This window comes from Micropterus dolomieu, linkage group LG08 (genome assembly GCF_021292245.1).
Source record: "Micropterus dolomieu isolate WLL.071019.BEF.003 ecotype Adirondacks linkage group LG08, ASM2129224v1, whole genome shotgun sequence".
NCBI classification, from domain to species: Eukaryota; Metazoa; Chordata; class Actinopteri; order Centrarchiformes; family Centrarchidae; genus Micropterus; species Micropterus dolomieu.
In genome coordinates, this window is record NC_060157.1 from 22,150,845 (window position 1) to 22,171,075 (window position 20,231).

Genomic DNA, 20,231 nt, shown 5'->3' on the forward strand with positions numbered 1-20,231 from the left:
TCCTCCTCCTGCAGGGCCGCGAAGGCGTCGACCCGCCGTCGCTTCTCCTCCACGGGCAGCTGTGCGCAGTAGGGGCACGAGGCCCGGGGAGTCAGAGCCAGGCCAGCGTGCTGGGGACCGAGGCAGGTCTCGCAGCGGGCGTGGAGATCAAACCCCATGATGTAGCCGGCGTGGCAGGACGGGCAGAGGCGGACTCCTTCCGAGCGGCGGACCTCAACGGTAGAGCGGTGAGTAGCCATAGGAAAAGCTCTTTAGACGCTACTCTGCTCTCCGAAATGACTGCTATGCAGCGCTGAAGAAAAAAGGGGAGCAGATCTCTGGTCTCGCCGGTATTATATACCTAAATTGCGGACCTGAGAGAGGCCCGTGCACGGCACATGGGCGCGAAAGAAATCTTCAGGACTGCGCATGCGCGCGGGGATGAACCCAATAGCGACAGCTCTTAGAGGGCGAAGCCTATACGAAATAGAACCCACTACTTTTTATGGTGCGCTTACTTTACCGCGGGGGTGTGGGGGGTGCCTCCGCCGATGCACTGGTAAAACGGCCGTCAGTAAAATGCGTGTTGCAGACTGTATATAAGATGGTGGCAGGTGAAAGTGCGACGCGTTTTCTGTCATCTTTCCTCCAACACCGCACGCACAAATGCTATAATGAAAGTGAACAGCACACTAAACCAAGAGAAGGGAAATAACATGAAGACCCTTTAGCAAACAGTGTTAGCTAACTTTCTGCATTAACTATGCTAGCTAACTAACGTTATACCTGGCTAACTAAACTAGAAAGACAAACCAACAATCAGACAGAGAGAGACATACCTACTGTTCTACCTAAGTTCTAAGTAAATGACACGATAAATATCAGTTTGATGCTCTGACTTAACGAGGCGTGACAGTTTTTTAAACAAGTATGACAGTGCGCCTGCGCAAGCTTGGAGAATGACGTATGACTCATACGTCACAACCCCGTTTTAACAACTAAGCAACTTTTTCCAACTTTGAGCACAAAATTAAGCCGTTTGTCAAAAAATATTTGGCGAACTATGTGGGTAATCAACATTGCAAGGAAATGACAAATACACTTAAACTAATAACTTTTATTTTTTTGAATGTTCTGCCTCAGATTTGTTAAGTAATCCACTGCTTGGCAAGTGTTTGTAATGTTCTGCCCATAAACAAAAATTTAAAACTACAATTAACCATCTGGTTTCTTCAACTCTTACCCGGGTGCAAAAATCAGCTTTTTTATCTTGAAAGAAATAATGATTTGACATTTATCATGATCCTTATCTATATCAAATGATGTGCAAATGTATGGTGTAAATTTTTTGGCCAAAGCGTCTGTTAACACGCGATTTGACATCTTTTGGGTGTGTGTGCAGGTCGCTGCTGGTGTGCAAGTACGACTTCATCAACCTGTTGTGTCAGCAGGTAGTCCGGATCTCGCTCAACGCTGTAGACACCATCTCAGTGGGCGAGTTTGAGTTCCCGCCCAAATCCCTGAACAAGTACGGCAACACATTTTAGTCTGCCAACAGCAAATTAGTCTTTACTCTCAAGTATGCAAGTGGCATGAGCTATCATTTAATATTGCAGCTGTGCTTTTGTTGTTTAGTCGTAACTGTTTCCTTATACAGTGCGAGTTCTGTATTGGTGGTAGTATTATTGTTATTTTAGAATGGGAAGAGATTAAAAATGAATTAATACAAAAAGTATGAATTCTGATTGGGCTTTCTCTCTATGTGGGTCAACTAGGTGGTGCTGGCTGATTTAAAGTCACACTGCTCTGACGCTGTTGTGTTCTCTTACAGGAGAGAAGGCTACGGGATTCGGGTCCAGTGGGACAAACGTCCCCGGGCCTCGTTCTTAAACCGCTGGAACCCCTGGTCCACCGACATGCCCTACGCCACCTTCACAGAGCACCCCATGGCCCACGCTGATGAGAAAGTGGCCTCTCTCTGTCAGGTAGAGTCCCTTCAGTTAAGTATGGCTAAAAATGCATTTTGAGTCATTCGTCTAATGGATTATTTGGCGTGCTTGACATCTGAGGATTTAAAGCTTGAAATGAAAGATACTTGTGTTGGCTTTTCACAAGACAAACAATGGTGACCACTGGTTCAGCAGTTCATTCATGCGCAACAGGCAGCAAACAGCAACCACTCAAGCAGCCAGTCCAACTGAAAACAATACTGATTTGCTGCCTTAAATTGAAATTCATCCCGTGAAAGAAAGACAGTTATTCATATATATTGAAACATTGTAACCATGACTTTGTGTATGAACAGTTATTTTCAAGCGGTCTTGTTTATTTCTTGATAGGCTAGGCAACAACAGTATCTTGGTATATGACTGCATTTTCTCATACATATTCATTAGCATTGCTACAATTAAAAAATGGAGTTAGTACATTTTAGCTGTAAAGTATAATCATATCCCTTATGCCACATCTGAGAGCAGGTCCAGATGTTGTTTTCATTCTAGACATTGAGTGTTTGACAATGACATAAATTGCATACTAAGTGAAAAAACAAAACAAAACCCAACCATCATTGACTGGAAGTTTTTAAAGGGGTGTTCTGGTTTTTATGTTCTTTTTCTTGTACTTCCCAAGTTGGACAACTTCCGGACACAGCTGGTGCAGGCAGTGAAGAAAGCCTATAAGGAGCACCCCATTCCCGGTCGGGCCAACGGTGTCCTGATCCTGGAGAGACCCCTGCTCATCGAGACCTATCTGGGCATCATGTCCTTTATCAACAATGAGGCCAAGTTGGGCTACTCCATGACCCGTGGCAAGATCGGCTTCTAAAATCCACAGTCCCTCCAAACTACAACAGAGTTCAACCCATGTATCTGTGTTACACTGTGCTGTCTGAGGGGAGGTGTCGCTCCACTACAGTGTAATGCGCAAACAATCTGTGTGTGTAAGTTGAGCCCATGAGATGTCCACACCTCCTTAAGTTGGTGTTACAGACAAGTGGTCAGCCTACTGTAGGTAAATGATGCGCAGCGCTGCATAGACTGTCAACTCATTTGTTTTTGCGCCCCCCCCCCAGTCCCTTTCCTTCAACAAGCTGCTTGCAGATCTGCCATACCCACATGGGCCCTCAGGAGTGTATGCCCATGTGACGCAAGTTGGAGAGAAAGGACACAGCACAGCATTAATTTATTATTCTAGATAATTGAACTGCAATGCCTTCCAATTCTAGATTAAGCTTCTTGCAGTCTCATGCTCCTTATTTAACAACTGATTGACTGACTATTGTGTCCTAACTAATGTGATTGTTTAGATTTTGGTAGAGGAAGGCAAACATCAGGGTTGGGTTTTTTAGGGTTAAAGTTGTACTTTGTTATGCAGCAAAAAAAGGCCACCCAGACAAGAGCAGTGAAATATGTAATGAAACCGTTAATATCAGCCAAGAGCATGTTTCATATTTGCTACATTTATATTGTGTGAAATGAAGGATTGCATTATTTAGATCATAGGGTAACTTGATGGAACCGAATAGATGATGGATTGAGTTTAATGATCAAGTCACATGATTATTGTGATAAATGTTACTAATAGGAGAACTCTTCCAGGATCTGCACTGGTATGCTCTGTGATCAGCTGTGTTACTTGTGGAAAATGACAACTGTAATGCACTTTTCAGAATCTATGAAACTTGTTCAGTGGAAATGACAAATTACATGTTGTGACCTTTGCCTCTTTTTCACTTACATTTGCCTAAACTTTGTCATTGCCCAGAGTAGGGAGCTGATGTGCCACTTGGAGAGCTGCATTAGCTATGATAGCTAAAATGTTCTTGTATCTTACAGATGTCTTATGAAACATGAACTTGTAAACCATGTTTTTATTTTTGTAAGTTGCCTTAAAAAGGTCCTGCAACTTTTATTTTAGGCACACATTTCCCCTTAGCTGCATGAAACTCTGCAGTGGTAATATTTTTTGGGGTTACAAAATTAAATACATGATGATAAAGCTTTGCATCAGTTCGTTAACCACATACTGTATCTTGTGAACAGGATTTAGCAGATTTTTTTTTAAATTATTGTGCCACCAAAGGCATTGATGCTGAAAAATGCCTTTTTCTGGTTGTAACTTGTTATGCATGTTCCCTGCACGCTGAGTTTGCACGATAGATGTTTTTTAAAGGTTTATCCTTAAATAGATTTGTAAATACTAATTAGGTTTTATTTTTCTGTTATGTTGTTATTTTGATGCATTTAACTCATGAATGCTTCTAGAAAATGAATATTTCATTGCCATTTAAAGCATTTTAATAGTGATTAACTCGTTATTACAAACGATGTTAAGGCTTACTTTTTGTTCTGTATATTTGTAGCGCAGTCGCCACAATGGAGAATAATAAATGCCTACATGTTCTAGCCATGGCCTCTGCTCTGGTCATTATTAAGTGCTTTTACATTATGTTCATGTTGTCAAGGACTGCAACAAATTGATTAAGCTGCAGTTTGAGTTGCTGTATAATTCAAGCTTTTATAAATGGGATTTCATACAGACTAATGACGCCTCTTGGCATGTACTGTATTACTGCCCTAATATTTAGTATTTAGTACTTGTTTGGATTCTTACTGGCAGAGCAGGTAACAAGAAAACCTACAAGTAACAATGCAGCATTTCCATGTGTCATTAGGACCTGCACAGTATACAATGCTTTAAAAATACACATAGAAAAACCTGTCACATTTCTTTGTTCCACCGAACAGTTTGGTGAAGCTTCATGTTAAACGGTGAGGAGTTGGAACCCTTTGAGGTACCAAGAAGGCCAATAAGCTGCAAATGTATTCTTCAGATAAAAAAAGTCAATCATCCACTAACTCATCTGCTGAATATGCAACTGTTAACCTTTTTCTGAATTTAAGGCAAAGTCATTTGTAGAGAAAGAGAATTGTGTCTGCAACTTTAGTTACCCTCTTCAATCCTGCTGCACCTCTCGTAATTGCTTTACCATTACAAATACATACATGTTATGCAGAGAGGCATTGGTCATTGTTTTTTTTTGCTTGAAAAACACTAGTGTGTCTGGAAGTTACCCAGGGCTGAGTACACAAACTTGTTGATACACTGAAAAAAGTTGATACACAAATGTTAGCAACTTGCATTAAGATGCAGTATTTGCAAAAAAATTTATTCAAAATAATTACACAATTCCAAGGTACAACACATAAAAAATACTTAACAGTGAAATATATAAAACTTTGTAAACCTCTATCTTCTCAGTGTTTGAAACTAGTGCTTCAGTGTGCATTTGGTTATTTAAAAAGTGATATTTATTCAGTCAATGGACACAGGAGGAAGGTCTTGTCAGGTTTCCATATGTTTTCAAGAAAAGGAACCTGCACTGAGGGCCTTAACAACCTGGTGAGCAGCTACAGTTCAACATGTGAAAGGTGAGAACTGTTCCCACCAGTCTTTTTGTCATCACCATAACACACCAAGTATGTATTGCGGACAGGCCTAAACAATTTTTCTGGGGATCTGTTTTTGTGTGTTTTACTTGTCCTCCTGGTTAGTGTCCATGTAGCACAAACACAGCTGCTCCTTTCCGAGCAGGATCAGAGAGTCGCCACTGCAATGCCAGTTTAGTGACTGGACCTGAAAACCACCTGGCAGGATAGAAAGAGGGGCGAGTGTGATGAAAAACAGTAAATCAAATCACTGTGCATTGAGAGACCAAAGATTTGTTCTGTTTGCTTTGAATCACTGGTGGGATATCTTTGCACAGGAAGGAAACATTTGAAAATCAGGGGCAGAACCTAACTCTTAACCTTTGCAAACATTTCACTGGAATCAAACCAAAGGCTGTGTTTGGAATCACTTAACAATGTACTATTCATATTAAGTATGACATCATATTTAGAATGAAGTACGTTCCAACTTATTTTATGTACGCACGAAATGCCTGAATGTATAATAGATTAGAAGGAATTAGAGAATTAGTGCAAGAGTATGCACGGCCACCAGATTTTCGGCAACCCTCACTTGGTTTATGGAGATCAGCTTTGCATTTAGTCCTGTACTCTGTCTGTGATTGGCTAACCTAATCCTAACCTCACCCTAACCCTAACCAACCAAACCAACGGCGGTTGTACAAGCCAACCTGAGGACTAAAATGAATTGTCAGAAATTGGTGGGGGGAAAAAAATAACGTGATGTCTGAATAACGACCATCATGTCATGCAGTCACATGAGAATATTTCAGGGTGTTGTTAGTATGTGGTTTTTAACACAGCTTTACTTATGAAACATGAGTTCCAGGTTTGTTTGAAAAACTGAAAGAGTGACCTCTTGCTACCAGTGTGCAGAAGTTTCCATGTAAAGCTTAAATAACCTGATGGCAAGGGCATTAGTGTGCACTGGCACTCTACTGAAAACATCGTAAAGGAGCTGTGTAGTCCAGCTACTTGACAGTTACAGCTCTTAGTGACTGAGCATGTTACCTTCAGTGGGGACTTGGACGGAAACGCAGCCTGCCGGGGACCAGAGATAGAGTTTGGTGTTGGCTGTACACAGTGCCAGCCGGGGGCGTCGCGGGTCCCACTGAAAGCAACGCACAGCCGATGTTTGCTCAAGCACAGCCTCCAGGCTCATCTTCTGCATATCCCACACCCAGACAACACTGGCCATGTTGTCTATAGTCAGAGAAACACAGATACTCATTCAAAGGCACTCTCAGCTTATAGAGCAATGAAACTAGCATTCTAGCAAAAATAAGTTAACATTAAAGTGGATGTTTATGACCACAAATGTGGGAAGATGGATATTTACATTTAATACAGTTTTCTTGGGTTCACCATGAAGATAAAAGTGAACAGCTGTGTGAAGTTTTACCATTTTTGGTGGCTAGATAGCGACTGTCTGAACTGAATGCCAAAGTAGAGACACCAATCTTGGGGTTGGCTCTGTCTGGGTCTGGTTTGACCACAGGAATTTGGACTGGTGGGGGGCAGATCTCGTCTGGAGTAGGCATCACAACAAATGAGAGCTTGCGATTAGACCAAGTCGGTTACTTGACCTCAGTAGTTTTAGTCAAATACTGCTTAGAGTATTTTTGAATAATGTCAAACGCTTACATACATTTGCTCTGGGTGTTGAAGAGGGTGGTGCCAATTGTAATGTTGTGCAGCGACAGGTCTTCACTGCCAACAGCTGGCCTTCTCTCCACTTCCTTATAGACAACCTAGAAAAACAACAAACAGTAAATTATTGAACTGCAATGCCTTCAAAGCTCATCATGAAGACTGGAAAATACTCACAGCTTTTGTGTTGCTGATTGTTGCTGGATGCTCAAACTGTGTGATTTTCTTCCACGTGATATGATTGAGGATACGCACCTGGCATGAGAATATTAAAGCCTTGTGATTTACTTTTTACTGTGCTGACAAATGCACACAACAAATCATGGTCCAGATATAAACAAGTTTGACACTTTGAGTGAATCCATTTCTTAAAGGGGAACTCCACCAATTGTACGCATCAAAGTCTGTTAACAGCTGCTTCAGTTGTGTCTTTTTGTAAAAACTGTTCATGGTGAGTCCGACAATGTTAGAGAAGTGCAATGCTGAATCGGTGGAGTTCTCTTTTAAGACGTGGCTTTACAATGTTTAATTTGACTTTGTGTTAGTTAATGTGATATCTGCAGCCACCATTTTTAAGTGTTTGTCCATACTTTTTCATCAAAGCTTCCAATGGCCAGGAACTGGCTGCTGGGGCTCCAGGTCACAGACTTGACACCCAGCGACCACTCATAGGCACTGTAGGTTGACAGCAACCGGCCGTCCAAAGAATACAGCAAAACCTTATACTGTGGAGATAACACACAAAGAACAGTCCATTCATCCTCTTTATGTCCCCACTAGGCTTTGTAAATTGAAGTATTGCCGTACCATGACAATAAGGCCGCCTCACAATAAGAGATGATTCCGTGAAAGACACACAAAGTGTGTCACTTATTACACTCAGATTTTCTGCATAGTAGAAGTAGTCTGTTGCTAGTCCTACTAAATTGTGGTACATTCTCAACTGATGATGTACTTCATTGTTAAATTCAATACAGACAAAACATCTGATCCTATGAATTTAACTCCATTAGTGTACAGTAAAGTTTATCTGTTACCCATCTCTTCAATTTCTTGTACAAGCATAATATGTGAATGTCCCTTCTGGGGATCAATAAGTGTTATCTAATCTAAGGCAAACGACTTACCTCCAGACAGCTATCCCACACTGCCAGCACACAGCCATTGGGAGACCACTCCAACCCCGCCAGGTCCTGTGTCTCAGTCTCAAAATGCTGTGACAGAGTTAAATTCAATTTATTTACACTACATATTTACCGAAATAAAACACATGTACCTTTCTTTGCACATGTTCATACTAAAGAAAAGGAATAACAAAAATGTATAATTTTCATGTCATCAAGGCAAAATCAAATATTTTGTTTGCCATAGGCATTTCAAATGATGAAGATTTTCTCTCCATCTTGGTCAGTGACAATTTCAAACAATGATTATTTGCGGTCTATTTGGCAGTGAAGATATTACATCATGATGTACATCATATCTGTAAAGCAAATTATATTTGTTTATACTAAATGATATTCCTTCTGTCACAGGCTGAAACTGTGCATCTTTTCTTGATCATCTAAATTTAGGTTTCTTCCCACTGTTGCTTACTTAGCATACTCAAATGTTAAATGTATATTAATAATGGTCATAAAACTCAAGTAAAATTCTAATGTCTACTTACCCTGAGTAAATGCCAGTCGTCACAGACAAAGACACTAACATAGTCTTTGCAGTCACGGCGTTCAGCCAAGGCCATATAGCAGCCATCTCTGCTGAAATCTATACCTGCGGGGGAAAGATGATGGACGAAAGATGTAATTTGTAGTATAGTACAGTCATTGAAAAGCACGAATCAAACAACCATAACAGTTTTAATATTCAATTTTGGGCCACTTTAATCAGCACTCATTAAGGTTGATTATAATCCTCAGGTGAATGACACAATTAAAAAATATTCAACAATAAAATGTTCAAATAAACAATCTATGTGTATTGGCTATTCTATTATCTATTCTAATAACTGAATTTGTAATTTTCTGTCTCCCTGTGTTATTTCATCCAATATAATTATGTGATACTTTGGCACCAGCAGGTCGGTGGTATGCAACTATCATGGCTATATTATTTATATGACGGCTGTGAGGATACATGGGTAGCAGAAGGGCATGGTATTGCATGTGGAAAATGGGGAGAGTCATAGACAATCATTTTTCTCCAAGCTGCTGACAGGCCTGTTATGAAGAGCATGCCCCATTTACTGAAGAGGGGCACAGCTGTCAGCAAAGAGGACCATAGTTTGGCCACATACCCAGGGTCGTGCCACAAGGTAAAGAACAGCATGTGATTCATGGGGCACGCCAAAGCACTCAGACCATTGGCTCTGTCCTCAGGTACTACTGGTAATAGGGTTATACACTCATAAGCCATGAGCAAACAAATAAAACAATATTATTTCCATACTGACCTTTTTGACATGCTTTGGGATACTTGATGTAAGACACAGCTTTGGTGCACAAAGACCAGACGGTGATTCTCAGCTGTCAAGAGAAAAAACAAAAAAACATTATGGATTATCTTCAAGTAAAAGTATGACAAGCACACCAAACTGCCAGGCAGCTCAAATCATCCATTAACAATACATCAGCCAATATTCAGTTTTTAACATAAACACATTACACAAACAATCCTTTAAATTTGGTTATTAAAGACCAAGTTATGTACTAAACGGGACAGGTAAAAATAACCTTTTCAGTGCCCTCTAAACGACAAACAGATTGTGCAATTGCACTAGGAGTGGGAATCATAGGGCACTTCACAATATGATACAAGGCTCACAATAGGGCTGCAGCTAACGATGATTTTAGTACTCGAAGCTTCTACAGATTATTTCATCAATCCATCGTTTAAAAATCACAAAATGCAAAACAATGTAGGGGCATTTTGTGATGTTGCTTACACATTTGTTCAGATTTTGAAGCAAACAGTGGTTTTACAGGCCGCTTTGTCCCAGTGTGTTGCAGTCTGTAATAAATTATGCCTTGTTAACAGCAGAACAGCAGATCAGCTGTACAGATGAGCACACCGTCACACACACACAGACAGTTGTTTCTTTTATATCATTCATTTCCCGACAGTATTGCTTTCATAGTTCTGTTGAATAACGCATCTTTTCATGGCACAGAATAGACACATAATCAGTCTTTCATCAGGCAAGAAGGCCGTCTCTTTAAGCCTTCTCGCTTGCTATATTTTATGTTAGCTAAAAACAAATATCTGTAGGCTAAAATGTTATGCTGCATATGGATCCCTGCACGTTGTACGGATTGTGTTTATGCCCACCTAAGATCCGAACAAAGTGAGAGTGAGACTGACTCCAGATGTAGTCAGGCAGATGCGATGACATTGCTATCACAACGCATTCACATGCCTTTTTCCATATCCGGATAACTTCAGCAGACACATATCGCATTTTTATACCAGGTGAAAATGGGGTGTGGTTATCAAAAGTGGCCTAATGATAGATCAATCAACCAAGCCACTAGCCCACTGGTTCCCAAACTTTTTTAGCTCAAGACCCAAAAGAGAAATCTGGTGTCTCCCTGGGACCCAAATCTACATTTACAAATTACGGATAAAGGACACAACAATAAATTTAAAATGTATATGAAATGTACAAGTTTCGTTTGGAGGTGCCTGTCCAATTTATTAATTTTAAAACCCGTTACTCGTTACTGAGCACTCCCCCACATATTACACACTGAAGTATCCACTCTCCATTCTAAATTGCTTTGGTGAAGTCAACATTAAGAAACTTGTCCTTGTAGTTTTGTTTGGACATCGTAGAATCGGTAGTGACAGATCACAGGCTACAGACATTAAAAATGTATGTATGAATCAATGTATGAATGTGGACATAAGAAGTTAAGGAGAAAAGAGAGAAAACCTCACAGCATCTGAGCTGAACAGACCAGTGTAGAAAAGAAGAACGTTCATTCACATATTTACATTTTGTAACATTGTTATGTATTTTACTCCCAATAAAAACGGGTCTGCAACCCTTTTTGGGTCCTGACCCTAAGTTTGGGAAACATGGCACTAGCCTAAAGAGGCCTCTACCTGCTCCTCTACAGCCAAAGACTAGTCCATCAGCTAGGCAGATCCAGACTACAGCCCAGACTAGCATGGACCATCGTGCCCTGTAACAGATGTGAACAGATTGCCTTATGTCTTTAAAGAGGTCTATGATAAACCTCTATGAGGGATATAAGATACCGACATGGAATCTAAGTGTGTGGAGTGTTGTCTATCAGTGTCTTTTCCACAGGGAATGAATGCATATGTTTGAGGGTTGTGGTCATTGACAGGATTGAAAGAGATTATACTAATTAAATAAGGACTTGAGCACTTATTAAGTGAACAGACCCAAAACAACATCTCGACACATGGCAGAAAAATAGGACCAGTTCATTTAGTAGCCAAGATGTAATGTTAGACATGTTTGCTACAAATGTGACAAATTAACAGCAAGTTGCATAGGCAGCAGGTTGTGTGCATTCCCACAAATGAGAAGCAGCGCCAGAGAATAACTATCTGGCCACAAGTCGGCATAACAAAGAGAGCACATGTGTTAATGCTCAGTTTTGACAGCAGTCACTCAAATACCCTCCAGTCTCACTTCAACAAGATTGATGCCAACAAAAGCAGGTGGCACTCAGCCAACAGTGCAGCATATTTTTACCCAAGGCCCAGTGTGATATGTTGTATCTTGCCCTTTAAGAAACAAGGAGCACACGAGTCTTTGAGAATCGTTAAGAGAATCTGCGGTCTGTACCACTGTGTAGTTGCCTAGGTGTTAAGGTGTTCACAGAGAAAGCTGTTTGCTGCTGCAATCCCGCTGTTAACAACAACAACAGGCACAGAGTGACAAGTACACAAGTACATTACATTTTGTTAACATAGTGATGCATGCACTTACACATTTATATGATACAAACAGTATACATCTGCATTCATTTTCTACAGGTCACTGTGTTGTGAACAGTTTGTAGCTTGACATACAGTGGTTCAACAGTTGCTTTCCTGATGCTGCACACAACAGAGATTACTTGTTTGGACAGCAGTCATTACTAACAATCCAGATAGCAATGGCATGCAAGCACAGCACTGCAACATTTAGGGTGTTAAATGCATGGCCCTCAGACCTTCCTTCACAATATACATACAAAATACAATAAGCCAACGTAATATGCATGAAGCCCTGTTTGATCATGACTTGAACATTAAAGTTTGAACTAAACTGGTTATCTAGACTAGCCAAGAAGACTGCAATGACAAAAAATGACAAAACAATGAATTGGTGAAGTGAATTACAAATTTACCCTCAAAACCAAGGTCTGCACACAAACACAATGACACTGTACTATCATATTCTACTGTTGCACAGCGCTGTGTATAACTGTGCGATACAAGCTTGTAAACAGACAAAAATATCACTATTTTATAAACTGATAGCTCCCCCACAGCCAGATATTCTGGAGACGAGACCACATCAAGAACAACAATAATAAATTATTCTCCAAAAGTCTACACTTAATGCTGTGTTATTCTTTGGTAATCTGCAGAGCTAAGACTACTGAAGTGACAAGGCTCTCATCATCCAGTGTGTCCAGGCAGACATTTGAACTGGGCCAAGTCTGTCACCTAACTGGGCTGAAGTGTTGACCCTCCTGTTTGGTCAAGACATCCAGCTGTGAAGGCCCTGTAATAACACCTCACTGCACGCTTCGTGGACATCCCCTCAGACATGGTGCCATGGCAACTTATATCAACACTGCTCAAACACAAACACACTTACACGTCTTAGATGCCACGAACCCACCACATACGGGATGCGGGGAGATCAAGACCTGAAAGGCAGTGTAACTTTAAACTGGGTGGAGGAAGGGCAGCATGAGGAAAATAGGTGGGAAATGCTTTTCCATGTGGGGTGGTATGCAATAAGATCCTTGGTTGGTAAAGCTACACTTTAGATGAAGTATCCTCACCAAAGGTGAGCAGCAACCAGGAGATGGGGGCTATGGGCTTGTGGGTGGTGTGAAAAGGCAGAACTCCACTTCAACAGCTGCTGTTTATCCATCATAGATGGAAAGGTTCACGTCTGTGCCGTGGTTAGAATAACTGCAACTGGTGATCAGTACCAGCTGTAATTACAGTCAAGTACATGTTTTTATTTTAGTATTGTTTTGATCACTACTATGTACAAGGATTCCTCATGTTTCCTAAGGTTCCTTCACATTTTCACTGATGTGGTGGTTGTGATGGTTTTCTAAAAAGGGTTGGAGCGGCTGTTGTGAAGCCCTTTGAGACTCCAACTAAGAGCTGTACAAATAAACTTCACTTGACATGTTATGACAAGACAATCTTGAAACTGCCAAATAGGACGGTTGTGGCTAATTTCTACCATCACATCCATTTTGTATCTATTAGCAAGTATTCATAACAAGAAAACCACAGAATTAAGAAACATTCCCAACAGCCTGTGAGCAACATGATAACTACGATCAGTTGTAGACCAAAGTTAATGACAGCAACCTGGAATAAAACCTATCAGCCATTCCTGTTGCGCGCCTAGTCGAGTGCGAGAGAATGGGCGAGTGTATTTGATGCCATATAGGCCTATCTGTCAGCAGAGGATTAGACTGTAGCCATTCCACATAGGAAGCCATCTCAAACCAATATAGCCTATTTCTCCTGTTACAGCCTCATGATTCTACCAAAGAACCGGAGCCTCTCGCAGCCCACACATCGGTATGGGTGAGCTATTGTCCCATGTTGCAGTGCAGCAGCTGCCTACATTTGCAGTTTAGTCCGGTAGCGTTGTTGCCAACAATGCTATACGTTAGCAAGGCTCCAGTATTACTGGACAAGAATGCTATTGCTAATCCGATCCCAACAATGAAAAAACCATTAGAGAAGTCAAGCTCAATGATGTCCTTGGCTGGAGTTTTTCCACCCTCAGTTTATCACCCCTCAGCTGGTAACGGTGGATTAACATGGATGTGCGAGTGGCATTTTGTGAGGTCCTAAGATAAATGATAGGAATTCAAATATGAGATTACTTGCGTGACGTATCACAATACATAGGCTAGGTTTTAGCAGTGCAACTTTCTGTGACATGGCACCATCCCATATTTTAAAACAGCTGTTTTTTTAACACATCCGCCTCCGATATTCTATTATAAATGCCTACTTTGAAGCTTTTAGGGGGCAGCTCAGGAGCATTTCTTGCTGGCTGGAAAAGAGGTGCTCACCAGTAGTCTGTCTGGGGCTGCCACTGAAACACCTGTTAGCACTAGAGATCTATATGCTTAGTCATTCTCCTACTGTTACAATATCAGTTGTGAGCTAATTAATGTGTAATGTAATTATTGTGTGCTGCAAATCACCAAGATCTGAAGATATTCTGTTTGGGGTTAAAAAGAATACACATTGCAACAGCTACAAAAAGACACACACACACACACACACACACACACACACACACACACACACACACACAGCCAGCAATGCAGATTTACTGACACATAGACACACAGACACACAGACTCACACACAGAGGCACGATCCACACCACAGGCAGCTGTCCCTAAACAAGTTAATATAGCAGGCTGTTTATGAGTGGGGCAGAAATTCAAACCTGACACGAACACCCGTCTGGCACAGTCTTAATGAAATCTTGGGCTGGGGTGAAGGTAAGTTCAGCGGGCCCACTTGGTTATGTGGTAGTCAGTGCCTACTTTGCCTTCGTTAAATTTGTTTTGTAGCCTCAACTAAAAAAGGATGCTCAGTGACAGTAAGCAGTGCTTAACTACCTGCTCATATTTAGCCAGGTGATAACATCATGAAAAGCCTGTCATCATTACACCATAAAAAATACACATCAATAACTTATAAAACATTTGACCCTGAAAATGATGAATAAGGAATAATGTCTTAATATATAATAATTAAAGGCACAGTGCAAGGGCTTGACAGCTATTGTCTGATGGCTCAACAGTGTTTTCTCAGAGCTCTTGACCAGAAATATTGATTTGCAGTGGCTTGCCTAAACAGAATTCAACTGCCATTCCCAGAGTGACCTAAAGGTTAAGGGTTGTGTTAGGTTAAATGAAGCAGGGCAGCATTATCTGACCTTTGTATATCATTTTCCAGTGACAGCAATGGCTGCATTTAAGTAGCTTTTATCCAAAGCCATTTAAAATTTTCCTCTCATTTATTGACACACACACTCACATACACTGATGGCAGAGAGCTATCATGCAAGGTGCTGGCCTGACCATCGGAAGCAATTTGGGGTTCAGTGTCTTGCCAACACTTCGACATGTCGACGGGGCCGCCAACCCTGTTATCAGCTGATGGCCTGCTCTACCTCCTGAGCCACAAGAAACTGCTTGCACATTGACATAAACTCCACTTTACAATGACACAGGTTGAAGGAAAATAGCAACTGCTCACAACTGAGAAGCTGGAACAAAGACATTTTTGCTGGAAAAATTACTTTAAAACAATCAATCAATTACCAGAATAGTTTCAGATAAATGTTTTGGTTGATCAACTAATTGTTTTTCCAAAACATCACAGGTGCGAAGGGGTTATGAAGACATGTGATGGTTTTAGGAAATAATCTATCTAATAATTTATGTGCTCAAACATAAGATGACAGCCAGTCAAGTCGCACTCAGACTTTGTAAGACCTTGGCTATACTGTTCTATGCAGTTGCCATATCTCCTTGGGGAAGGAGGCACCATTCTTTTCTATCCTATTCAATTTTTTTTAAGATGCAGACAGACACAAAGCAGACATGCCACAGACACTTGCACTCCCTGCACCCTTCCCCAGACCAGACACAGTCGTGTGTTGGGCCACAACACCTGTCAAATGATTCCTGGAGTCAGGTTCAGCATGACAAACGTTGCCCCACCACGGTGCCCCCGTCATATTCCACATGGCCGGAGGGTGGCTGCTACAGCGTCTCGGCCCTCACAACACGTGCTTTCTATGGAGTGAATCCAAACCAGAAATCAGGAGTCATAGAATGGAACTAAACACCTCTTCATTAGTCTGGGTTTCATTCTGCAGACCTTTATAAAACAACACTCAACATCTCCTGACTCTTCTTCATAAGCCTGTTGTATGAAAAAGTCCAAACATATTTTTTATTTTTATGAGCCAGTCAGTTTTTACAATGTGCAGTGCCTTTGACATGACTCAGTTTGTCAGTATTTAGGTTTATCCTTGTTGAGTAAGAGTGTCAATCTTATGGTATTAAAGAATTTCCGCTAGTCACACCCTATTAGACTATTGCAGTACGGAAAGATCTAATTTTTTAAACACTGTAATATTGCGCCGGCCTAAAAAAAATCCAGTATCAGCCGAGCTTCAATACATGAATTGATTAATTGTCGGCCAAAAACGCCACCAACCCAGTCAAGTTCATCTTAAAATTTCCCACTGCATAACCTTAATTAATTTTAATCAAACTGCTGTTATATACCGAGTAGTGAAATCTCAAAACATTTGCTTGTGTAAAAACCATCTCCAAAAGATCATCCTTTGCCTGCCTACAAAGTGCAACCTGTGCTTATATATCACTTTATTGAGAAAACTATAGGATTTCACTAAATGTATTTTTTTTAAATAATAAACTAGACCTAACTAATCTAGATCATTTTACTCAAAGGCAGTGGATTTGGGGAACAAACTACCTAAGGAGCTCAAGCTGGCTGATTAAATCACTTCTTAAAACATACTTTTTACACTTTTACTGACTTTCTGTTTTGGATTGACTGCTTTCATCTTGTAATTGTAATTTCGTCACCTCTTTATATAACAGCTTTTTTTGTTTTGGGTGTTTGTTGCTTCACTGTTGGTAAAGTAGATTTTATATTATTTGAGCAACAGAACATCATTAATAGGACTTGCTGCCAAAGAAAATACCAGACCTGCCCTTGGAAGCACACATACACATTGCACCCATGTTCCAGAGGTACTTGAGACCCATGTATGACAGGACGCTAACAGGAGGGGAGCTATGAAATCAGGCTGAATACATGCATCGGGTGGGGCTGGGGGGCTAGGGGGTGTACGGGCGGTCAAGAAAGGCTCTGGTGTCTGGCTATTTTCAGGTCCCCCTTCCTTGCGGGCCAGCAACAGTTGAAACCAGACAAGCATACGCATAAACACACTTCCGTGGGCATGAATGCATGCACGCACCAGCTTCACACTTACATGGAACTCAGTGGTGTTGAGAATGTGACGTCCATCTGGACTCCAGCGCGAGGAGACTAGTCCTATTGAGCCCTCATCAATCTTACAGTGCCAGTCCGGCTGTTCAAGAGACCACACCTGAAGAGAAACACAGAGAGTGACAGAAGGACAGCAATCAGCCATCACTGATGAAATCCCTCAAACCCATCCTGTATCTCCCAAAACTTGATTTCAAGCAGTAAGAAACACTTGAGCATCAGAAACCATGAAAGACTGGCGCTGGATACCCCTCCAAAGGTAAGCTACTTGCCCTGTGATGCACAAGAACCTACACTAGTATGTAGAATTTGTTTTCACCACTGCAGCTCTTTAAAATAATTATTATAAGCTCTGTCTGTTGCTCAGGATAGTTTAAAAATGTAGGGACATTCATTCAAAAGTAATATCCCTGTTTTCCATAAATGTGAATTAATCATTAACAGAACATGTTTTAAGTGTTCTAAAATAAAACAGATAAGACAAAATAACAGTTTACCTATTTCTAAGATAAGCGACAGGTGTGATATAAAACAGGGTATGATTGAAGAAACTGTACAATATTTAAGTGAAATTTACAAAATCAAAAGTGCAGACACAGAATGTTTACTCTGAAGAGGATATCTTATTGTCACATTTGATTAAATGATTTCGAAATTCTGTAGCGAATTATTGGCATTAACGGCCTTTCAGTAGTTCAATACAATACACTCTGAAATGAAATCCAGACAGCACTTGATCTCATGTTAAACCATTTCAAGAAGGCCTCTTGTCTATCAGACAAAACTCCAGCTAAACAAATTATTGATCTCCTAGACACACACAGATGTACATTCCAAGCCTGCTCTGTAGATTACATTGTCTCGATAATACTTTTAAATATATATATCAATAACGTAGCTTTTCCAAACTTCTGCTTCACGGTCTCAAAAGTGTTACTTTATCTTAAAAATGACATTACATTGAACTATTTGAATATCTGCCAAAAAGGTTTTAAAACCATATAAAATTTTAAATTTTTGTTGTATATTTTTTTATTGCCTGGCAAGAGATTCAGAAGTATCTGCTCTCATACTATCAGACTTCAGAGCAGCTTCTTCTCTAACGCTGTGGGACTCTTCAATTCACAAGCAGCACTCCACCATGTACAATAGTTGTATTTCCGTGACTTGTCACTATCTAGTGTATATCATTTTGGTATATAAAGGAGCTACAACTTCATCTCATTACACAACCATATCGTGTCAAATGATAAATAAATCTTATTCTGTTTTGCCAAGGCAAAATTAAATTACACTGTTTTTTAATGCTGCGACAAACCATTTTAGTTGTGGATTAATCTCTCAATGATTTATCACTTAGTTTATTGTTTAATCCGAGTGATTTGTATTGACAAGTGTTAAAAACAATACCAATATTAGTGGCATACAACAACCACAAACTACTGGAGCCAAAAGAGATGCCTTCATATTGAAACTATTGCATTTATATTGATTAAAAGGGCAAGAATGCATAAAACAATTTCTGTCATCCAAAATAACAATGAATGAATCATATCACCATTTATAGTATTCATCACAAACACTATTAAGTAGAGTAAGATTGACTGCAAACTGTCAAGTATATAACTGGTCACCAGCATTTACAATACCTGCTGAGTCACATCCTCATATTACTGTCCTCTTCTCATAGCCTACCTGTACCAGTCCTCTCTTGTACATAGCACAGAGGATAAAGAGAGAGTCAGAGGACCAGTCCATGTGGGATATCTGGTCCAGGCAGGTGTAGAGCTGCAGGATCTGCAGGGTGCTCACATCTCTCACCACCAGCCTGTACTGCACACAGGTAGCCTGAGGAGTACAGCCAAAGAAACATGACTTCAAACTGACATTTTTCCATGTATAAATAGGAACCTAACACACCTAACACTACAAAACAGGAATTTGTCAATATTATCAACAAAAGATTTCAACCACTTACCAAATATTTCCCATCTGGGGAAATTTTGCAAAGTAGGTTGGATTGCTTGAACACCTCTGAGAAATTCATCTTACAATCACAACTGTTCCTACAGAAGATAAAATGAAAATTATCATGACAGTTAAAAAAAGACCCCCTGAGTAATCTTTAACTGTTAAAGAGATGTGCAGTTATGACTGACAGCCCAGCCCTTATTAGAATCAGCTGGTGTCGTTCCCAAATGTTAACACGTGATGGCGCCATAAGTCCAAAAAAATACGCTCCACACAGTAAACATGCACAGTTACTTCTTCCCTCGTGCAAGAAGAGTCGTTATATGGCAGAACTACTTAACTTACCTGCGTAAAAACTGACTTAGTGCGTTTTAAAACACAGCCTCAGAAGAAAGAACTAGACTTTAGGTAGCTAAGTTAGGCTAGCCAGCTGGCTCGCAGAGGTAACTTTAACGTTATATTAAACAAAAATTAAGCAACACAACAACACGTCTAAATCACGACTTTATTGCCATCTTATCGTCTTTCTATCAATATATTAGATAATGTCTAAGCCAGTAGACAGAGAGAAGCCAACAGGCTGTTACATGCCAACGTTAGCTGTTAACGTTAGTTGTCACTAGACTCATTCAACACAAACGCGTTAGCATATATCGTTGACGCTACTAGCAACATTAGCAGGTAGCTAACTCTCTCTTCACGCTCAATGGCAAAAAGTTACCTCTAGTGGTAATTGTGTTGATTCGTCGATTAGATGAGAAACGTTAAAAGTCCTACAGTCCGTTTTTTTTTCTTCGCATGACTGTCTTCAGGACCTAGTCTGTTGATCCAACTGTTGCTAGTTCGTTTGTATGAGTAGATGACGAC

General features: G+C 40.5%; 2 protein-coding genes across 2 annotated transcripts in view; one reads left to right on the plus strand and one right to left on the minus strand.

The window, feature by feature from the left end:
• The window catches only part of tprg1l (tumor protein p63 regulated 1-like), a 6,464-nt gene extending 2,079 nt beyond the window's left edge, over window positions 1-4,385 (plus strand). Inside the window, exons 4-6 of the mRNA XM_046057515.1 lie at window positions 1,382-1,507; window positions 1,811-1,964; window positions 2,611-4,385. Coding sequence (XP_045913471.1) covers window positions 1,382-1,507; window positions 1,811-1,964; window positions 2,611-2,805 — 475 coding nt within the window. The 3' untranslated portion in view covers window positions 2,806-4,385. The remainder of the gene's footprint in view (window positions 1-1,381; window positions 1,508-1,810; window positions 1,965-2,610) is intronic.
• A 732-nt stretch (window positions 4,386-5,117) lies between these two features.
• wrap73 (WD repeat containing, antisense to TP73) lies at window positions 5,118-20,231 on the minus strand. The gene is made up of 13 exons (XM_046056796.1): window positions 20,086-20,231; window positions 19,372-19,459; window positions 19,089-19,241; window positions 17,377-17,493; window positions 9,553-9,625; window positions 8,770-8,873; window positions 8,228-8,314; window positions 7,691-7,825; window positions 7,278-7,355; window positions 7,099-7,201; window positions 6,853-6,978; window positions 6,462-6,653; window positions 5,118-5,627 (listed from the first exon to the last, which is right to left on the minus strand). Exons 2-13 carry the CDS (start codon window positions 19,438-19,440, stop codon window positions 5,515-5,517), a joined length of 1,350 nt encoding a protein of 449 aa, XP_045912752.1. The 5' UTR covers window positions 19,441-19,459; window positions 20,086-20,231; the 3' UTR covers window positions 5,118-5,514.

What these genes read in the sequence shown, in the direction of transcription:
- wrap73 (XM_046056796.1), bottom strand. Translation starts at nt 19,440, where the DNA reads ATGAATTTCTCAGAGGTGTTCAAGCAATCCAACCTACTTTGCAAAATT. An exon ending in CTTCAACACCCAGAGCAAAT is followed by an intron (nt 6,979 to 7,098) that starts GTATGTAAGCGT and finishes TGCCTACTCCAG; the next exon opens with ACGAGATCTGCCCCCCACCA. An exon ending in CGTCCAAGTCCCCACTGAAG is followed by an intron (nt 5,628 to 6,461) that starts GTAACATGCTCA and finishes CTATCCTGCCAG; the next exon opens with GTGGTTTTCAGGTCCAGTCA.